General features: G+C 42.8%; 1 protein-coding gene across 2 annotated transcripts in view; it reads left to right on the plus strand.

Annotated features, from left to right (window-relative positions):
- Positions 1-19174, plus strand: part of mef2aa (myocyte enhancer factor 2aa) — a 154440-nt gene that overhangs the window by 117063 nt on the left and 18203 nt on the right. The window contains exon 4 of one of the 2 annotated variants that reach the window (XM_079567398.1): positions 17355-17456. In XM_079567398.1, the coding sequence (XP_079423524.1) occupies positions 17355-17456 (102 nt within the window). Of the gene's footprint in view, positions 1-17354; positions 17457-17521; positions 17657-19174 lie in introns of both variants that reach the window. The other variant, XM_079567397.1, reaches the window with a different exon arrangement.

Raw genomic sequence — 19174 nt, forward strand, 5'->3', positions numbered from 1 at the left:
TTGAAACGGTGAAGAGGCCATTCCGTTTCCCTGTCCTCTCTGCCCCTCTCTCGCAGCAGTACCGTGTCCGGGGCGAGTTGTCGGGGCTGCTCAGGTGGAGGCCGTACAGTGAATGGCTGTTTTCATTCCAAAATAAGATCCGCTCCAAGGTCCACTTGCTTTGTGAGCGTTTCGTTATAAAAAAGTGGTTCGAGTGGCGAACACAAGAGCACCTCCGGGCTGACGCAAACCTCCTACCGATCCATTTTTATTTCAAGGGAAATATTTACGTCAATGGGGGATCACGGAGGTCACAAGGAAACAGGAGCTAACCTTGTTCCCCCTCTTCTTTATCCGGTATCCGAGGACTGCGTCATAGAGAACGACGAGAGAGACTGAAGGAGAGACGATGTACAGACTCTATACAAGTGTAGACTTTATTTTTTTGAGCTTTAAACCATGTTATTGCAGTTAGGATCATCCTGTTCAGTTTGGCTGTTTCCGCACTTCTCTGAATCACAAGCTGCAAAACGCTGCTTGTTTTTAAGTCATTCGGCTTCATATTTATGTCAAAAACTGTTAGCAAAGTTGTCATAATTACACACTATTTTTTGTTCTTGTAGCCAGACCTTAGAGTTGGTTGTCACCTGATTTATACACACACTGTCTTCCTGCTTGTAGTAGTAGGCTGCAGTGTTAATTTCGTCGACTAAAATATTTACTCTTAATTTTAGTCAAAGTGATATTTTTGACGACTAAAATTGGACTAAAACTAAATTAAAAGTTTCTCGTGAGACTAAAACTATGACTAAAATGTCCAGATATTTTAGTCGACTAAAATCATCCAAACTTCTATTGACCGTCTGAAAGAGCCTCAGATCATGTAAATTCTCTGCCAAAGGATCAGCTCTGAGCTTTGTTCATGTGGAGCAGCTCCATGAAGCAGAGGAACAAGATTAAATATGATTATAATGAATATTATAAATGCAAAGTCGACTAAATTAGTCTTAAATTTAGTTGACTAAATTGACATGCAATTTTAGTCGACTAAAACTGGACTTAAATTGAAACGTTTTTTTTTACTAAATCTCGACTAAAATAAAATTACATTTTAGTCAAAAGACTAAGACTTAAACTAAAATAAAATATTTTGTCAAAATTAACACTGGCAGGCTGACAGCACCATCTGCAGTCCGACTTCTTCAGAACTGTGTCCCAGGTGTGGGAAAGTTACTATGCCCCCTGGACCTGGTTCACAGTCTGGGGAGGGGGGGGCAGGGGTGGTAACGGTGGTATTTGTTGCTCTCGGTGCCGATGACATGGGCATTGTCCTAATCCAAGAGAAACGTGATTCTTCAGCAGGCCAAAAGGAGCAAGTCTCCATAATTCTGATTGACGAACATGGCTTTCCCTCAAACGGCGGAGGCAAAAAGACTCAGCCCCTTGAGGTTGGGTTGCTGCAGTAACTAAAACCTCGATTTGATAAATGTTCATCAGGCAAGGAAAGTCACTCCAGCTGAATAAGAGAAACAAAAATTATTTAGAGATCCATCCATCCATCCATCCATCCATCCATCCATCCATCCATCCACCCATCGCTTTATCAGGGGCCTGGTAGAGGCCTGGCAGAGGCAGCTGTCTCAGCAGAGATATATTCATTTAGAGATACGAATCTGAAACTATTGATGTATCAAAAAGTTTAGAAACACTTTGTACGTATTGGTTTTTCTCTTATTCCAAGACTAAACTCATACCAGTATCGGGCATCGGGCCGATACCACACACCTGTACTCATACTTGTACTCCTTCATGAGGTCCAGATACCAGAAACCGAGATCACTTGACATGCGGCAAACTGGAGAATTCTTTAGTGTAAATATAATATTCCACATAGAGCTGACTTTATTACAGACGACAATCCCCAAATCAGAGTCTGTGCTGGATTTAACCAGAGCTAAATGTTGTTAGTGCTGCAGCGTGGAGTCGGCAGTCTTTACAAGATACAGGTTAATGTTGCTAATGTTGCTAACTCGCGGCTAACAGTTCAGGAGATTCTTACGCCGTTTTATGCCCAGGGGCTTATTCATCTCAAAAAACTAACCCAGCGACTAAAAAGTTTTCAGAAAATCCAAACTAAAGACACACAGCATGTCCGTATTGGGCAAAACAATCAAAATGCTGTATTGTAGTTGCTAAGTTACTATAAACACACGAGAAAATCCACACGGAGCTGAAGTAAAGGCAAAAGAGACCATTTAGCTGAAGTACATACATAAATGAATAAAGCACAGGCATTGGGGATTTTTTGGACATGGGCTGTTCTGTCTATGATGGACAGTGCAATAAAAAATAAAAACTATATTGAATGAAAATTTAAAAAAAAAATGAAATGGCATCTGTTAAAGGAATAGGCCACCGTTTTTACATACTAAGATATGTTCTTACCTCACTTTAGACGTGTTAATATATCCCTGTCTGGTCTTTGTCCGTGCGCTCTGCCAGGCAAACGGAGCACAGACGCAGCCTCTCCCACATGTCACATAGCTCCGAAAAAGCTCACGATAGAAGCTACCAAGCTCTTCCACGTGTTCCCTATTTAAATAAAGTTACGTGAAGTGTTTTCATGCGAAGTATATTTACACAGAAATGTAACGTGTCGATTTTATAAGCAAATAAAAAGGGGGACTATATTGTGAGGCGTAATGATACGAGGAGTAAAACGTCCGCGCAGTAACTCCTAAAGACTTCCCCCCGCTCACTTCCGTCAATAACCTTTAGGAGTTACTGCGCGGACGTTTTACTCCTCGTATCATTACGCCTCACAATATAGTCCCCCTTTTTATTTGCTTATAAAATCGACATGTTACATTTCTGTGTAAATATACTTCGCATGAAAACACTTCACGTAACTTTATTTAAATAGGGAACACGTGGAAGAGCTTGGTAGCTTCTATCGTGAGCTTTTTCGGAGCTATGTGACATGTGGGAGAGGCTGCGTATGTGCTCCGTTTGCGTGACAGAGCGCACGGACAAAGACCAGACGGGGATATATTAACACGTCTAAAGTGAGGTAAGAACATATTTTAGTATGTAAAAACGGTGGCCTATTCCTTTAAATTCTGATATAACTCGCCTACTTTACTCAAGGAAATATAAATGAGTAAATTCACTAATTACTAACCAACCTAAAAAAAGTCATTCTATAAACCGTTAGTATGTTGAAGAAATTGCCTTGTACTCGCATCGGTTTGTTTTTGGAGGGTTCAAGATATTGAAAAATCCTTCTAGAAAAAAAGAACGAAAATCAGAGCGTTGTGGATTTGTCAGCTTGGCGTTGGGTAAAAAAATGAAGGCTTGTAGTGTTGTTTTTCGCATGTTTAATTCCCTGTGCTGCCAGCGGTGCCACACTTTGAGATATCCTCACCGAAGTGTCCCGGGCCAGGTTCCTAAGCCCCAGTTCTACACGTTATGTCCACTTTGCAGCTGCAGTCCTGGTCGACCCTGATGTCCGCAGAGCCCGGTGCACATTACGCTCGGCCGGTGTGATTCACCCACTGAGAGGCATTCATCAGGCCTGGCTTTGTCCAAACACTCCTGACGTCAGTGAGGGTCTGCGCACTGAGAGCCTTCCTTTTTCATATGATAATGCCATTGAAATTGATTTATGTAAAAAGGGCTCTCATCCCTCATTACCAAGTGTAAGCCGTGGACTGTAAAACATGAAAAGTTCAAATTAAAGTAGGGGGAAAACGTATTACTGCTGCTGCTGCTGCTACGACTCCTACTACTCCTACGACTACTACAACTACTACAGAAGAATTTCCGGTTTGGTTTTTCGAAGCTGTTATAGCAACGCATACGTACGAACAGGAAGCAGCACTTCCTTTACATTCGGGTGAGGGTTAGATCTAAACACGAAATGTGCTTCAACTTCTAGTGCCAGCCAGGAAGGGCATCTGAACTTACGCTTGTAAACATTTTGCACGGCAATTAGAGGTTTTGTGCTCTTTTTTTTTTTTGCGTATAAAATATGTAGTTATGGTGAGACACAGCGGTTGAAAACATCTATTTCTGTTCACGTGAACATCGCAGCATTCTAAAGAGCCTGAGGCGGAGGGCTTCTGAAAATTCCAAGGTGGTAACTATGGTTACTGTCAAAATGCAGATTTCTACTCTTAGTTTTAGGGGTGGGCACCACGATTCGATACGCGATACATGGCTTATGATACCGTTTATCTCATGATACGCCGATACTGCGATAATCGACATAGTGCAGAAAAATAACCCACAATACATCATGATGAAAAAAAAACATGCTTTTAATCTTAATTTTAACTTCCTTTAATTTCTTTTCATGTGCTTTGTACTCCTTTTTTCTGTGTCTATAAATGATCCCTGACGTACTCACTGAAAATGGGTTTATAGTCCCAAATTAATCTTATATATAAAGCTAAAAACCAGCATTAAAAGTATATTTTTTGTGTGACAGTGTTTGGTTCAAGTGCTTAAAACTGTAGTGCTGCCCCCTGCTGTCCTGACTGAATTCTTGATCACAGTTGGCCTCTATTGACTGTGAAAACAGTGAAGCACTGCTGCCTCATTAATATGCAAAGTATTGATATCGGAATAAAAGGTATCGTATCGTCCCGCCAAATATCGCGATATATTGGAAAGTAGATATATTGCGGCCGAAATGAGTTTCCTTCGCAGGGTGGCTGGGCGCACCCTTCGAGATCGGGTGAGAAGCTCAGTTACCCGGGAGGAGCTTGGAGTAGAGTTGCTGCTCCTTGACATTGAAAGGAGCAGCTGAGGTGGCTCGGGCAGCTGTTCCGGATGCCTCCTGGTCGCCTCCCGCGGGAGGTGTTCCAGGCATGTCCTAGTGGGACAAGGCCTCGTGGAAGGTCCAGGACACGCTGGTGTGACTATGTCTCCGAGCTGGCCTGGTGTCGCCTCGGGGTCCCCCCAGAACAGCTGGAGGAGGTGTGTGTGGACCGGGAAGTCTGGGCATCTCTGCTGAGACTGCTGCCCCCGGGACCCGGCCCCGGATAAAGCGGAAGAAAATGGATGGATTGTCACTCCTACTTATATACCTGATATATACCTTATATACCTTCTCTCTCTGGGCCAATTTACACAAAACAACGACTGTCACTAAGTTCGAAGTCCTCTCTTCCTGACCATACAAACTATTGTCTAAACATTTGGACATTTCTTTGACAAATATCGGCATGTTCGGTATCCACGTGTTGCACGAAAGGCAACGTAAATAACGCTGTAATTCAATTCCACTCTTGCAACAGTATCTCTGCTTTATTTAGATTTGGTTGCTGAAAATATTTGCAATTTTGTCCATACTGAGATATGTTCTTACCTGAGCTTAGACGAGTTGATACGTACCTGTCCTGGTCTTTGTGCGTGTCCGTGATTGGAGCTATAGGAATATGCTGGTCATTTTTTGCGTGACTGGCTCGTCTAAGCTCAGGTAAGAAAATATCTCAGTGTGTAAAAACAACGGCCTGTTCCTTTTAGAACACTTGCACTTGACTTATATCAGTAATCTACGGCAAATGTTTCAAATTGATAACTCTAAATGTATTACTTTTCCCCCTCTCCACCTGCAGTGTCTCGCCTTTAAAACCCTGAATCACAGACCTAATCGCAGGTGCATTACGGGAAGGAAAAAAAACGATGCAATTACACGTCATTACAAATAATTTAGCTGTGAGAGACGCACTCAGACCCTTAACACAGCTGGTCTCGCCATTCAACCCACACTGTCTGTAATGAGCGGGCGGGACCAGAGCGCGAAGGCTGGGAGAGCAAAGCGCCTGTGACCAGGGCTCCCAGCTCAGGAGTCAAAACATTTCAAATCTGGTTTGATATCAGGCGTTATATGTACACAAAGTAGGAACAATTTGCAGGGGTTTCTGTTTCAGCTTCATGGCCAGTACCAGGAACGCTCTATGGTGATGTGGTTATATAGCAACAGAATCCAGCCGCTGATTTCAAGCCTCTCTCGTCTCCGTTGTGTGGACTTCCTCTTTGCTTTGTGCGTCATGAAGAAGCGCTGAAACTTTCTGTAATATCCCAAAGACTCTTAATTGCACAATGTATTTCTTGCTCAATTGTGTGTTTTCCGCGGTGAGAAGTGCACGCTGGAGCCATGTTGCCAAGTTGGTTCGGCTAACAGTCGTAGCAGGTTCGCGGGCTCATCTGTACACAGCGCTGACATGGTGGAGCCCCCGTCCCGCCACTGCTTTTCAGTGTGAACACGAGCAGAGGAGACGGGGGGATCCGGGGGCTGTCCTCGTGAACTGTCGGGTGCACAAAAGCTGATTTTTTTGGGCTGTTTTTGTCATTCATATTGTTTGGTGTAACGTCGCCTGCTTAGAGACCCTAGTGTAAGTCATAGAGTGCATTAAGGCAAGTCACTGCAGATGAATGAAAACATGATTTAGAAATATCAATCTGAATCTTCTTTTCCGTCATTTTAAAGCTCAGCCCTCAGCCTCTTCATTTTGCCGGACCGGCATGGTTGCTTTCCCACATTGCATCGCTAAATATAGATGCACCACCTTCGCAAACAGAGAGCTAACTTTGTACCGCAGAAAGAAAACACCCGCCTCACAGGACCCACCACACCCCTCAGCCTCACCTTCAGCTCACTATGTAAACACAAGCACGTGCAGGGATTGCTAATGTTTGAAGCAGCAGACGCAGCTACAGTTAGCGGCTAACACAGTCAGAGTTTAGCATTATAGCAGAAGTTTACAAGAGAAACATCTGACCGACCTGCTCCGAGGTAGCTGAAATCGTCATGAAATGTCCAATATCTACAGGAGCTGTCAGGTCTTGTTTCCTTCTCATGATAACAGCAGGCACCGGGAGGCTGTGAGGCATTCGTTCTACGGAAGTATTATGTTCTAAATGGCAAAAAACAGGGTTCACTACTTACACCTACTGACAATAAAAAGGCAAAAAGACATAGTTGAGGGGAGCTTTAAAGCAGACATGTAAAGCCAAATCCGGCCCGTGACTTGTAGTGCACAAATTCTTGAGAATGTGCAGAGTTTTTTTTTAAGGAAATAATCAGTTTCCAGCCACTAGGGGCCATCTTAAATTAAAAAAAGGAAAGAATTCCACATGTGTCCAACAGAGGCCACTGACATAATAAGAGATCAGGATATAAATAACATAGCCATGTGGTAAAAGCGCAATACGTGTAAGTGTATGTCGTTGTTATTCATCATCCTTTCTTGTTTTTATTGTAAAATCACAGCTCATTATTATTTATCTATAAGAAACATGTTTCTCTATTTAGTATTTTCATGTTGACATCACATGCGACCCGCGACCCGCTGAGGAAGCTGGATTTCAGCCCACCACCCAAATGAGTTTGACACCCCCGCTTTAAAGCAGGGGCGGACTGGCCATATGTCCATTCTGGAAGAGCACAGAAGGGCCACTGGCTTGAGGGCCACCTTAACCGAGCTTTACCCAAATCTAAAAGCTAAAAAGAAAAGCATCAAAACAGCGAGAAAAAAAGAGGATGAAAACGAAACAAAAATGTGCCAGAAAAGCATCAAAAAAGTGACAGAAAATGTGATGAAAAAACAAAAACACGACATCAAAGCAACGAAAAGGCCACAAAAACGTGACAGAACCATAACAAAAAAATGATAGAATTTTTTTTACAAAAATTCAACAAAAATGTGACAAAAATTCAACAAAAACGTGACAAAATTCAACAAAAAATCAACAAAAATTCAACAAAAATTCAACAAAAATTCAACAAAAAGTGACAAAAATTCTACAAAAAGCCACAAAAAGTAATGAAGAAACAACAAAACTATGACAAAAAGTTGCACTTTGTAGATCAAATGAGGCGTTACATTGTTGCTCTCCAGCCGAGAAGCTTTTAGATTTGGGTAAAGCCGAACTGGAGAAAATGCGCTCCGTTAAGGCGGGTGGGAAGTGCACATTTACACTAATTTGGGCCAGGCAGGTCAGAGTCCAGGGCTGTTTTTCAGTCCCAGTCCGCCCCTGCTTTAAAGGGACTAGATGCAAGCTGGTCATTTTATACTCACTACTGCCACTTCAGGTCTTATGCGTAACTGCAGCTTCTATAATAATCTTGTGCATGACGGCGCTTTGGACCCGAATTAACACCTTTTTGAGTGACTGCAGGATTTTAGAGGAAGGGTCTGAGCTCATTCTGCACATTAGGACATTACAAGAACATGTAGGGGGAGGAAAATACATAATTTTAACATTTTTAAACTATAGTCCCTTTAAGTTTTCATATAAAATACGCTGAGCCGTGTTTAAAGGTCTGGTTTATGATTGTTATTAACTTCAAATTGTGCCTTGTTTTGTGGGGAGCGTGCGTCCGGGGAGAGTGTGGATGTGGTGGCCGAGAGTCATGCACGTCCGCTGCCCCTCGTAAACACCGGCGCTCTGTAAACAGGAAGTGGGCGGATGATTTTCGAGCGAGAGTGCTGTATGTGGTCCAGCCCTGGCCCGTCATTTTGGGCAGACGGTTCCTCCGGGCTCGGCTCCGTTTTAGACACTTGTGTTGTTTTTTTTACGCCGCTGCCGGGTTCGCATTCCTGTCCCAAAATGTCCCCGCTCCCTTCTGCGGCGGGGACGTGAAGGATGTGGTGTGGACGCAGGATGGAGTGGGCAGCGGAGGAGGCGAAACTCGAAAGAAGAAAACAAAAAAGGAAAATCAATAGGACTTAAAAATAAAACTAAGAGAGAAAGCAAAAAAACACTGTCGTTTTAAGATATTTTCGAGGCTCAGGCCTTATTGTAAATGCTATTTCCTAGTAAAGAGTTTCTGAAATGATAATACACAAACTAATGTGAGGTCACGGCTGTGTGAGCGCTGTGAGTAATCCTGCTCTCTGGTTATGAATCAGCCACTTCTGTTTTCACTATTGTTCCAGTCAGTGATGTGAAGCTGCTCTCTGATAAAATCTACCACATGCCCTGATGGTCTTTCCATGGCTGCACCGGTCTATCTATATTGCAAACATCAACGTCAAAAGAGCCACTTTGGTCAGTTTTAAAGTCTCAAAGAGGCGCAATTGTACAATATTATTATCCGCAAAGCATACACATTTTTGAATTGACAGTATGATGATGGTTGCATGAATTTAAAGTCTTTGAAACCCACTGGAAATCTGTTTATCTTTGACAAAAATGACTTGTGCTTGAATCTTGGGAATTTGTGCAGATTTTGAGTTGGTTTGGACTGTCTTTTGCCTTTAGCTTTTTGTCTCATTTCAAGGGTTTTTGTGTCATTTGAAGAAAAGTAAATTTCTCATATTTTAAAGCAGTACTCAGTATCCTTTTTACCTTAATAAATGCTTTTTGTAGTCCCTCTGGGGGTAATACAAGTGTAAACGGGATGATTGGAGGATCTTGTGTCTCTTGCCAGAAAACCACAGTTGCAACTTGACTGCCACCGGATCGGAGTCACCAATACACACTAATAGAAGCACGAATAAGAAGCTAACATGCTAAAGGGCAAAGCTAACTACGGGCTAGCACCATTTAAACACTATTTACAGCCAAGTTTGAGTGAAAATAATTATCTCCATTGTGTAATTGGATGTAAAATATTCCTCTGTCCTTTTGTCTTTTCTGCCAGTGTAGTATTTACTCTCACGGACAGTTAGTGAGTAGAAAAACGTAACATGCTACGACACCTGCAGTGGCGCTTATGGCCTCTAGGGGCAAGAGTTACTTAGTACTGCTTTAACCTCTTATCCCCCCACTTTAACCAAGCACATATTCTCTAGTTCTGTTTACCCAAATCTAAAAGCTTCTTGACACTAAGACCTACAAAAGTGATCCTAACTTTTTTGTCTCGTTATCGCCGCGTTTTGTCACACTTTTTGCTGCTTTTTTGGCACGTTTTTGTTGCGTTTTCCTCCTGGTTTTTGTCGCTATTTTGATGATTTTTTGTTTTGTCTTTTAAAGCCTTTTGACTTGAGTAAAGCCAAACTGGGGAAAATGTGCTCGGTTCAGGTGGGGGCTAAGAGGTTGAGCGAATTCATGCTTGTTCCATTGGCCCCTTATTTCAAAACAGTCCAAATCTACTCAAAAGCAGTCTTAATTGTCTTAATTCGAGCCCATTTCAAGCCATCTACCTGAGAAAAGATGGCCTTTCTTCCAGCGCTGCACTGACTGTAGGAAATCTCAGCAGATCCGGGAGGTCCTTCCCAGCAAAATTTCAACACATTTGTTGTCACAGCTTTCGTTCTGACGCAGATTTCGCCTGATTCTCTTGCAGATCGTAACTCTTATAAAAATATGGGTGTCATTGGAGTTTCATCAACTACAGAGTACAGACAATGACTCAAGAACATTAATTTTCCCCCACACCACTCTGAAGACAGTGGTTGCTGATATCACTTTAAAGTCTAGTGTTTTCTTGGGCTGTGCGATGCATTATTGTTATCTCGATGCTATTCAACAGTAAACCCCACCCTCCAGAACGTTTATACTCCCACAAAATGTCTATGACAAAATGAAATAACAGCAGATCGAGTTAGTGGACGGCTTGAACTGAACCCGATTCTTCAGACGAGGGGCTGAAACGAACGTCTCAGTATTTTCGGGGACTTTCGGGGATCTAAGTTTGCATGGCTATGTCACTCAAAAGCTTATCACAGGGCAGAAAAATACACTTTCCACATTTTCCCCCGCACATTTTGCCATTCCCCCCATTTTTACTGTTTCCCTCCAAATTTTGACCTCCACTTTCCCCCCTCATTTTTCCCCACATCCCTTGACATTTAGATATAAACTCGATATTGTAAATTTGCTCATCTTCCAAACAGCCATTTCGATTTTATCTTCTCTGCTGGATTTCAGAACGTGTTTGTAAAGTAATCAGGCCTTTCACAATAACAAATTTGAAGTTCGATATATTGAGGCAGGAAAGTATCGCGATAAATGATATTATTGACTCTAACGATACTTGATGCTGTCAACTCTCAGGCACAAAAATGATAATAAACCTTAGTGCTAAAAGTGCATCATCATATCCTGAAATACAAGCTGCAATAAACATATATATATTGAAACTCACTTTGCTTCAGTGAAAAATCTAAGTTGTGAGAGAATGGGGGGGGGGGATGCTAATAAATGTACAGACGATAAAAATCGAGCCCAAAGATGTATCGTTTATCTGTTTATTTGTCAGCTCTAAAAGTAATTCCTTTTTTTTTCTTTGACTGTTTGAGCACTTGACTGCAGGTGAGAATGACCCCCCCCTCCCCCGCCCCCCAGCCTGCAGCGCTCCGAGGTGACACGAGCTGGAGGAAGTGTGAGGTTGTGGTTAGCGCCGCGGGTTAGCCGCACGAGCGTCTCTGCACTCGAAAAACTATTGTGCACGAATGACTTGGGCGAAAATCTATCATCATTTCTTTTTGTTTTGTTTGGTTTTCACTTGATTTCTTTGGACCGTTTTTCGTCCAAGATACTCAGGTCAAATGGTAAATCGACAAGATGCATTCAGTTTCTTAAAGTTTCTGTTTCAGGTGCACAATTTAATCTCATCCAGGAGCATCAGCTTTTGACTTGCCAAAGGCCAGGGTTAATAGGTTTTATACTTAGTAAGAAAAAGCCAATGGAGAAAGGATATTTGATTATTCCAGGGACAGAATCTGAATGACGGACTGAGCCAGGTCCAATATTATGGTTTTATTTGTTAGCTTTATTCCATCAATGGCTTTCTCTTCCCTGATGGCACAGGCGTATTCCAAGATTGCCCGGATTCATTGTGCTCGCTTTGTGAAAGAGTGGTTCAGGGAGTCCAGATCTTAACCCCATTGAAAATCTTTGGGTCTTTTGACATTGCAGAGGCTCAATGAAACCATTCCCCAGCCAATCCCAAGAGGGTTGAAACCCAGCCGGTGGAGAGTCATGTGACCAGTGGAGCTCCACACCTCCGCAGGAAATGACATCACCTCCCAGCGACATTTATTTCAATGAATCCCAACAAAACGCCTTTAGTTAACTGCACTGTCCTTAAGGTTAGGATTAGGGTCAGGTTTAGTTTGTATTTGTAGAAACTAGCGTCCTGTGGAGGTGACGTCCTTTCATGTTGAGAAGTGGAGCTCCATTGATCACCATCTTATACTTAAAGGTGCATTATGTAACTTTTTATGCGGGGAAAACCTGTCAGTGTATGGGTAGTTTACGTGACGCCTTTACTTTCCATCACCGTGGCCTCTAGGATTTTTCAGGACCAATTGTTTTTTGGGTTCCCGGTGGGTTTTATGAATGGAATCCATAGTTCCATCAGTAGTGAAAAGCGTGAATGCGAGAGGGCTAATTCTGTAATATGTTTTACACATTCCCAAGAGACCGAGGAATGGTCAAGATACCTCTCATAGTTTTTCCACAATCTCATTTACCAGTGTCTGGGCGGCATGGTAGTACAGAGGTTAGCGCTCGTGCTTCACAGCTAGAAGGTCCTTGGTTCAATTCCCACCCACGGGGCCTTTCTGTGTGGAGTTTGCATGTTCTCCTCGTGTCTGTGTAGGTTTCCTCTGGGTTCTCCGGTTTCTCCTACCATTAAAAACATGAACAGACCAGGATGAGTGCTTGTGTTTGAGAGTGCGCATGGAGGACAACGGATGGAAACTTAAACTGAAACCCTGTTGGTTTTCTCATACCCTACCAATGAAAAGAACTCCAAAACCTTACTTCTTGGACTGAAATTTTCACTCCTGACACTGCCTCTACACATTTATTTGTTTCAAGATGGCTAGCTAAGAAGCCCAGAACGTACATGTGCCTGAACCTGTTAGAGTTTGTTAAGTTGGACCCATAAACAGACACAACACCCAAAGCGTGGATCGAAGTGAATTTATTTAACAACAATTGTCCTCGTGGCTTGGCTTGGTCCTGGGAGTGGCTCCAGAGCAGGCTCGGGTACTATAAGATACAAAAAATCCAGAATTAAAAAAAAAACGGTCATCGAATACTAGCTATCACTGATTGGAAGTACCGCAACATAGACAGAACAATCCCACGATGAGTGGAGGTGAGTCTGAGGTCTTTGGAGCCGGGTGTGCCTGCTCGGAGTCCACGCCCCACCAGGACCAAGCCTGAAAACAAAAACAAAGAGCCACAAGAGGGAGACGGGATACATGCTAATGAACTCCAGATAAACTCACCAACGTTTCATTTAAAATCTACATTTCAAAACCGTTGAAATGCCTGAAACTTGTTGGATGCAAATTAGTGGTGTCAGAATTTCTCATGTCTTTACTCTTTTAATGGGGTCCCATTGTGCTTTTCAATCGGATATCATCAAATGATTAGCCTATTGAAAACTGCTGTGGCATAGAAGGATTTACTGTCAATGTGAGATTTACTGTTAGTTAATCTGTGAAAGAGCGATCTATACAACAAACTGGGTGTCCAATTCAATGTGTTTTACAGTATTATTATCCTGCTGGTTTAGCGAAGTGTCAAGTAACTTACCTTACTCCTGACAATGAGAATATCCTTTATTTTTGGTTGCCATACAGATGTATTCGATGCCCATCCTGACTCAAAACATCTGTATGCAGAAATGATTTTCCTCTGTATGAAGACAGAAAGCATAGATATGGCCAAACTCAAGTGAAGGTATAACCGAGAACTTCACGTCAGTAAATAACTCGGCCGGAAGCGTGCATGGGTCTGTAATATCCAATAATGACAGTTTGTTTGCGTATCGAAGTGCCGCATTTCCTTGTAAGTGAGTTGTAACAGATGCAGGTGAAAAAACACTACATAATTGTGTGAAATCGCCATCGTTTTCTGTCGCCATTTTTTGTTTCCCTTCAAAATGTCGCTTGCATTTCTAGTCACGTGACTGGGAGACACCTACACCCTGACATCTCACTAAACCCCATCTCGGCCTTGGAACACTTCCCAGTAAGACGTCGTCCCTTGAAAATATCCTAGTAGCCAGCCTTTTGCAATTACAGGAACATTGATTCACAAAAGGTACACGCAGCGAAAACCGGCCCCCAAAACCTCACAACTTCCTGCAGCTTTTCACCACTCAAATCAAATTCATAGCCTAAACACTCATAGTTTGCAGCTCCGTTTTTTTGTTGTTGCAGTGTGACAGAGGATGCAGCTGTGGAAACGACCCCTTTTTATCTTTTTCCACCCCCCACGCACGAGCCCACCTACAACTCTCTCCGCGCATCTCCGCTTTGTCGAATGACGAAGACGAGAGCGCGCCGCCGTGCCGTGCCGGGTTCTCATTAGAGCGACCTCTGACCCCGTGCGTGTGCGGAGGGGTCGCGGCCTCCCCCGCTGCTCTCTCGCACATGGGGGGGGGGGGGGGGTATAGACCAGGTAGATAAATCATGTTCCGTGATATAGCGGGCAGCGTTCAGCAGGGGAGATGGACTGTCACGCCGTCAGTCTTGTTAGCCCCGTGTTCAGACGTGTAATGAGGAGCAGGGGCCGGGCCTGGAGGCGAACGCTGTCGGAGGAGAGGCTGTGTTTGTTTAGGCTTCAAGAGAATTTAAGAGGCATGTGTCAGCCGAGAAGCAACGTGCAGGCCGGAGCGTCGATGAAAAAAAGGCCCAATGTTTCGCTTTATTCAGGTTTGGAAAGAACTTGAGGCGAGACACGGCGGGTGAAAATATTGGATTCCAAAACTTCCCAGTCTTGGATTTAAAGGGATGTTTCAGGATTTTTGACAGGGTCTCATTTCCTAGTTACCCAGAGTTTAGTGGTGCTAGGCTAGTGCTAGGCTAGTGCATGTCTATGGTAACTAGTAGCCTGCATTAAAAACAGTCTGACCCAAGCACAGTGCACCAGAGGCAAATCACTTATAACACCAGACTACCCATATAAATGTCTGTGTTGACTGAATCGTTTTTTAAATATAACCATTTTGTAGCATCAGCTTCCTGGTTGTAAGCTACGCTGCGGCGGAGTGAGTAGTTTGTTTACCTGTGGCCGGCATTACTACACGTGGAATTCACAAAGGAGCTTTCTACAAATCAGATATGGCAACGTTTGGAGGACGACCCCATGATTTTGAAGAGGTTTTTAATGCAGGCTACTAGTTACCATAGACATGCACTAGCCCAGCACTAGCCGCAATATATTAAGAGTGGGACAAAATATCGTCTCGGACTTGGATCGCAATACTTTGTGCTGCAATACCAAGCATCGATACTTTATCAAGTATCGCAAAACTTTCAATACTTGTGTTTGGAGGCATTTTTTTTTATCACACAGTCCTTTTTTTCCAGTAGCAGCACAGCACTTTGTTACATTTTGTGTCAATGCACTTTTCAATCTTAATACTTCAGTAAAGTAAAATGGCATTTGGTTTATAAACTTTGGACACATGACTTTGTACACATTTTAACGTAAAATGTTGTTATTACGTACCATATCGCAATACAAATCGATTCCTGGTATGGTGATATGTATCAGTGGATCGTCCCAGCCCTAATATATTCACTCTGAATAGCTTGATGTCCAAAATCCCCTCTGAAAAAAACTTGCACTATAAGGCAATACATTGAAACCTGGGTCTATTCATTATTTAGAGTCGCTGAAAATATAGGCAATTTTGACCATTTTTAGTCATAAAAGTACAGTACTGTATAAACAAACAAGATGAGAATAAAAAATATTAAGTGAACAATAACAAAACATTTATCTACAATAGCAATAAAATGTCACTGCATTAGTATTAAAAGCCCGTCTGAATAAATAAGTGAACTGATAAAAGCATGAATAGTCCTCAAGGTCGCTGCCATTTCAAAAAGCAGTGTGTGCTTGTGTTTTTCTTTCTCTGTGGAGTTTGCATTGCTCTCCATGTCTGCGTAGGTTTCCTCCTCCCTGCCACTAAAAACATGAACAATAGGCCGGGATGAGTGAGAGTGTGTTTGAGTGTACTACACGTAGGGGACGACGGGGGATGGAAATGACCCCATGCTACAGTTCGGCGTGGCGTGTTCGCTTGCATGTGTTCAATGTCTGTCCACTAATGTAGTCTCATGAGCAAATCTATAAACAAAGAAATTGTGAAATTGTAGGTTTTCTTTTTCTCATATTTTTGCAAACCCTTTCTTTTGATTTCCTATTGTTGTGTCGTCAGTGTATAATTTTAGGGAAGGGAATTTGTTTAAATCTAGATTGTAAAGGAGAACTGAAAACCTTCTGTTCGTGGAAAAGAGGTTGTAAATATGCCTCCTAATTTCGACATCTTTAAGTAGGAAAGAATAATCTACTTTCTACAGCACTTTTTTTTCTGAAAGGACCCAGTCATGTCCTTTGGGAACTTTCCACAAGTAGAGGGCAGGGGATTGAGTGACTATGCGGACCATTTCCGATTTGTTTTCAGGAAAACAGTTAGCTCAGTTAGCCCCCGATAAGCCCGAAGTGTGTTCGGACCGAACTGCTGTTTTGGGGGTTAACTGTGATGTCCTATGGGTCTTTAACTATACAGTGCACCCATGGTCTTTACCTGGGGTGTCCAAACTTTTTTCACTGAGTGCCACATACAGAAAAAACAAAACAACTGGGCCGCACTCAGTAGAGGTCAGATATGTAGCTTCACCTCTGTTGTATTATAGTTAGCTAATTCAGTAAAATGTTAACCATTGCTTTTTCATTGAATATGCTTAAAGTAAAAAAAAAAAACACAGCCTTCATCACTGCTTTCTATTAATGGATTTTCATTTATTTCATATATATTCAATTAAAGCAAACAAAATATTTATATATCATATTTTTAGAATTTGCAGTGGGCCAATTAAAAGTGTGCCCAAGGTTTACGCTCAAATTCACCTAAAACTATTGGAACAGTGGCCGAATAGCACTTGTGGCTAGTAATTGCTAGCGTTGATGCAAGGCTCTGCTAGGCTATACCTGACCACGACTTTGTTTGTTATGTGTAATCAATTATAAATCCCTCAAGCACAACACAATTTCGAAGACCGCTTTATGTGTAGTTTATGGTTTTATTTTTGTATCTTTACTGACGATTATTTCTTGTTTTCTTATGATATCGATCAAAGCTAACGTTAGCTTTAGCTCCGGTGAGAATCTGCTCTTTGTCTCATGGCCCCAAGACACATACTGTACTCTACGCTGATCCAGCCACAAAAGTTAGCTCTCCTGTCATTCTCATTGGACTGGTCGTGCGGACAGTGACAGTAGTGAGTAGAAGTAGCTAACGCGATGTTGTGCTGATGTTTCTTTCCTCCCACAATCTGCCCAGGCCGGTCGCCGGATCGCCAATCCCGTTCTCATCTGGCTAGGTTTAACGTCTGCCTGAAAAATGTAACCCTGAAACCCATTGACCTCCACTGTACGTCTCCTTTCAGAAATTGCGAAACAAGGGCCACAATGACTGTGCTAGCCCAGACGTTGATGACAATTTCGCAGATGACCACTTCGACTCTGACTTACTGTACAAGCGCTGCGCCGTAAGTACCTCCGCTCTACTACTCTGTATTTCATGTTGTGTCTTTATGTCGATTGTCCCACACAGGCGCTAAACAAGAAAGAACACAGAGGGTGCGATAGCCCGGACCCCGACGCCTCTTATGTGCTCACCCCTCACACCGAAGAAAAGTATAAAAAAATAAATGAGGACTTTGATAATATGATGCGAAATCATAAAATAGTAAGTACGGTGCTCGGACATGCTCTCTTTCTGCTTGGCTTGTGGCACTGCGGTCCAGTCCGCCCCACCCCCCCCCCACAACGCAGCACTCATGACGGTGTTGGCAGTGAGCGGCGAACAGTGGTGGGGACACTGGGACACCTTGATAGGATCACATTACATTAGCTGCTGAGAATACAATGAGAAACGAAAGATCCAAATTAAATGCTTGGATCGAGCGCCAAGTACTTGCTTTCTTTGAATTGCCGTTATATTGTTTCGCTACTTTTTGAGCCAGTGTTTGAGCCTAAATCGTCAACACTGAACGGCCACTGGATTAGTCACACAAGCACCTTGATGAGGACAAATAGCAGGCAACATTTAGAAAGACAGAGTCCAATTGATGCGTAAAAGAAAATATTAACTTAATGTTTTAAACCAAGTACTTAATATTCTGACTAATATTATTAAAAGCCCTACTTGATTTATTTATTTTTGGTTGCAAACAATGAAATTAGGAGCAAGTCAATTAAAATGCTAGTTGTGGTCTAAACTCATTCTTAACTTTCCTAATACATTTCTAACGTTCCAAATCTTAACAAGGATGAGTTTATATGTGTGTTTCTCGAGCTGTGAGTGTCCCTTTACAAATATTCTTCCTTCCTTCTTCGGTATACTGTAAACTAATTGTGTTCCACTCCTACAATAAAATCAGGTGTAGGGCCTTTAATGATAAATTAGTAGATAACCTGTTTTTAGACTTTCGCTAGCCTAACCTCAAGTCACAAAACAGTTTCTTGTTTGTAGTTGAATAAACAAAGAATCCCTTTACTTTCGTGATCTTCCGTGTGATCCTATCAAGGTGCTTGCCTTGTCCTCACGAGGCCTGGACTGCCTCTATCTCAGGAGTGCCACCTTAATGCACTAATGTTCACAATACAGCTCTTAATGCCATGGTACTGCTAACCAAATGGTATCGCTAACACCACGGTATTGCTAACGCCACGCTGATGTTAACCAAACAGTAATGCTAACACTGTGTTATTGCCACAGCAGTTTCCATGTTCCCCAGAGCTGATTTCTTTCCCTTGTTTTCAATGTTTAGGGGAACAGTGGCACTGGGGAACATTGGTCCCTTACATAAAAACGTCACGATGTTCCCTTGTACCCAGGAACATATGAACTCCCATATTCAGACAAGTCCTGTCGTTCAGGGCGTAGAGGTGTAGCTTCACCTCGCCCACTATCCTTTGATCCTAATCCTGAAGAGAAAACTGTGATGGCATACCAAGCTATGTAGCAAGGGAGCACAGGTGCCTCTGGTGTCTGGAGGGTCCCTGGATATTCCCAGGGTAGATCGGTGTCAGGACACATCAGCACTGGGGAACATAGTGCCTTATCCCACCTTGATAACGCTGTCGCCACAGCCGCCTCTCTGAACCGCACTCCTGTCCCTCACTTTGGCCGTGCACAGTCAGCATGCACAGGTAGACGGAGGTGAGGTAGAGCGAGACACAGCGGCTGTTGCTGACGCCCGCT

Source organism: Gobius niger, assembly GCF_951799975.1.
Source record: "Gobius niger genome assembly, chromosome: 12".
In the NCBI taxonomy this organism is placed as follows: Eukaryota; Metazoa; Chordata; class Actinopteri; order Gobiiformes; family Gobiidae; genus Gobius; species Gobius niger.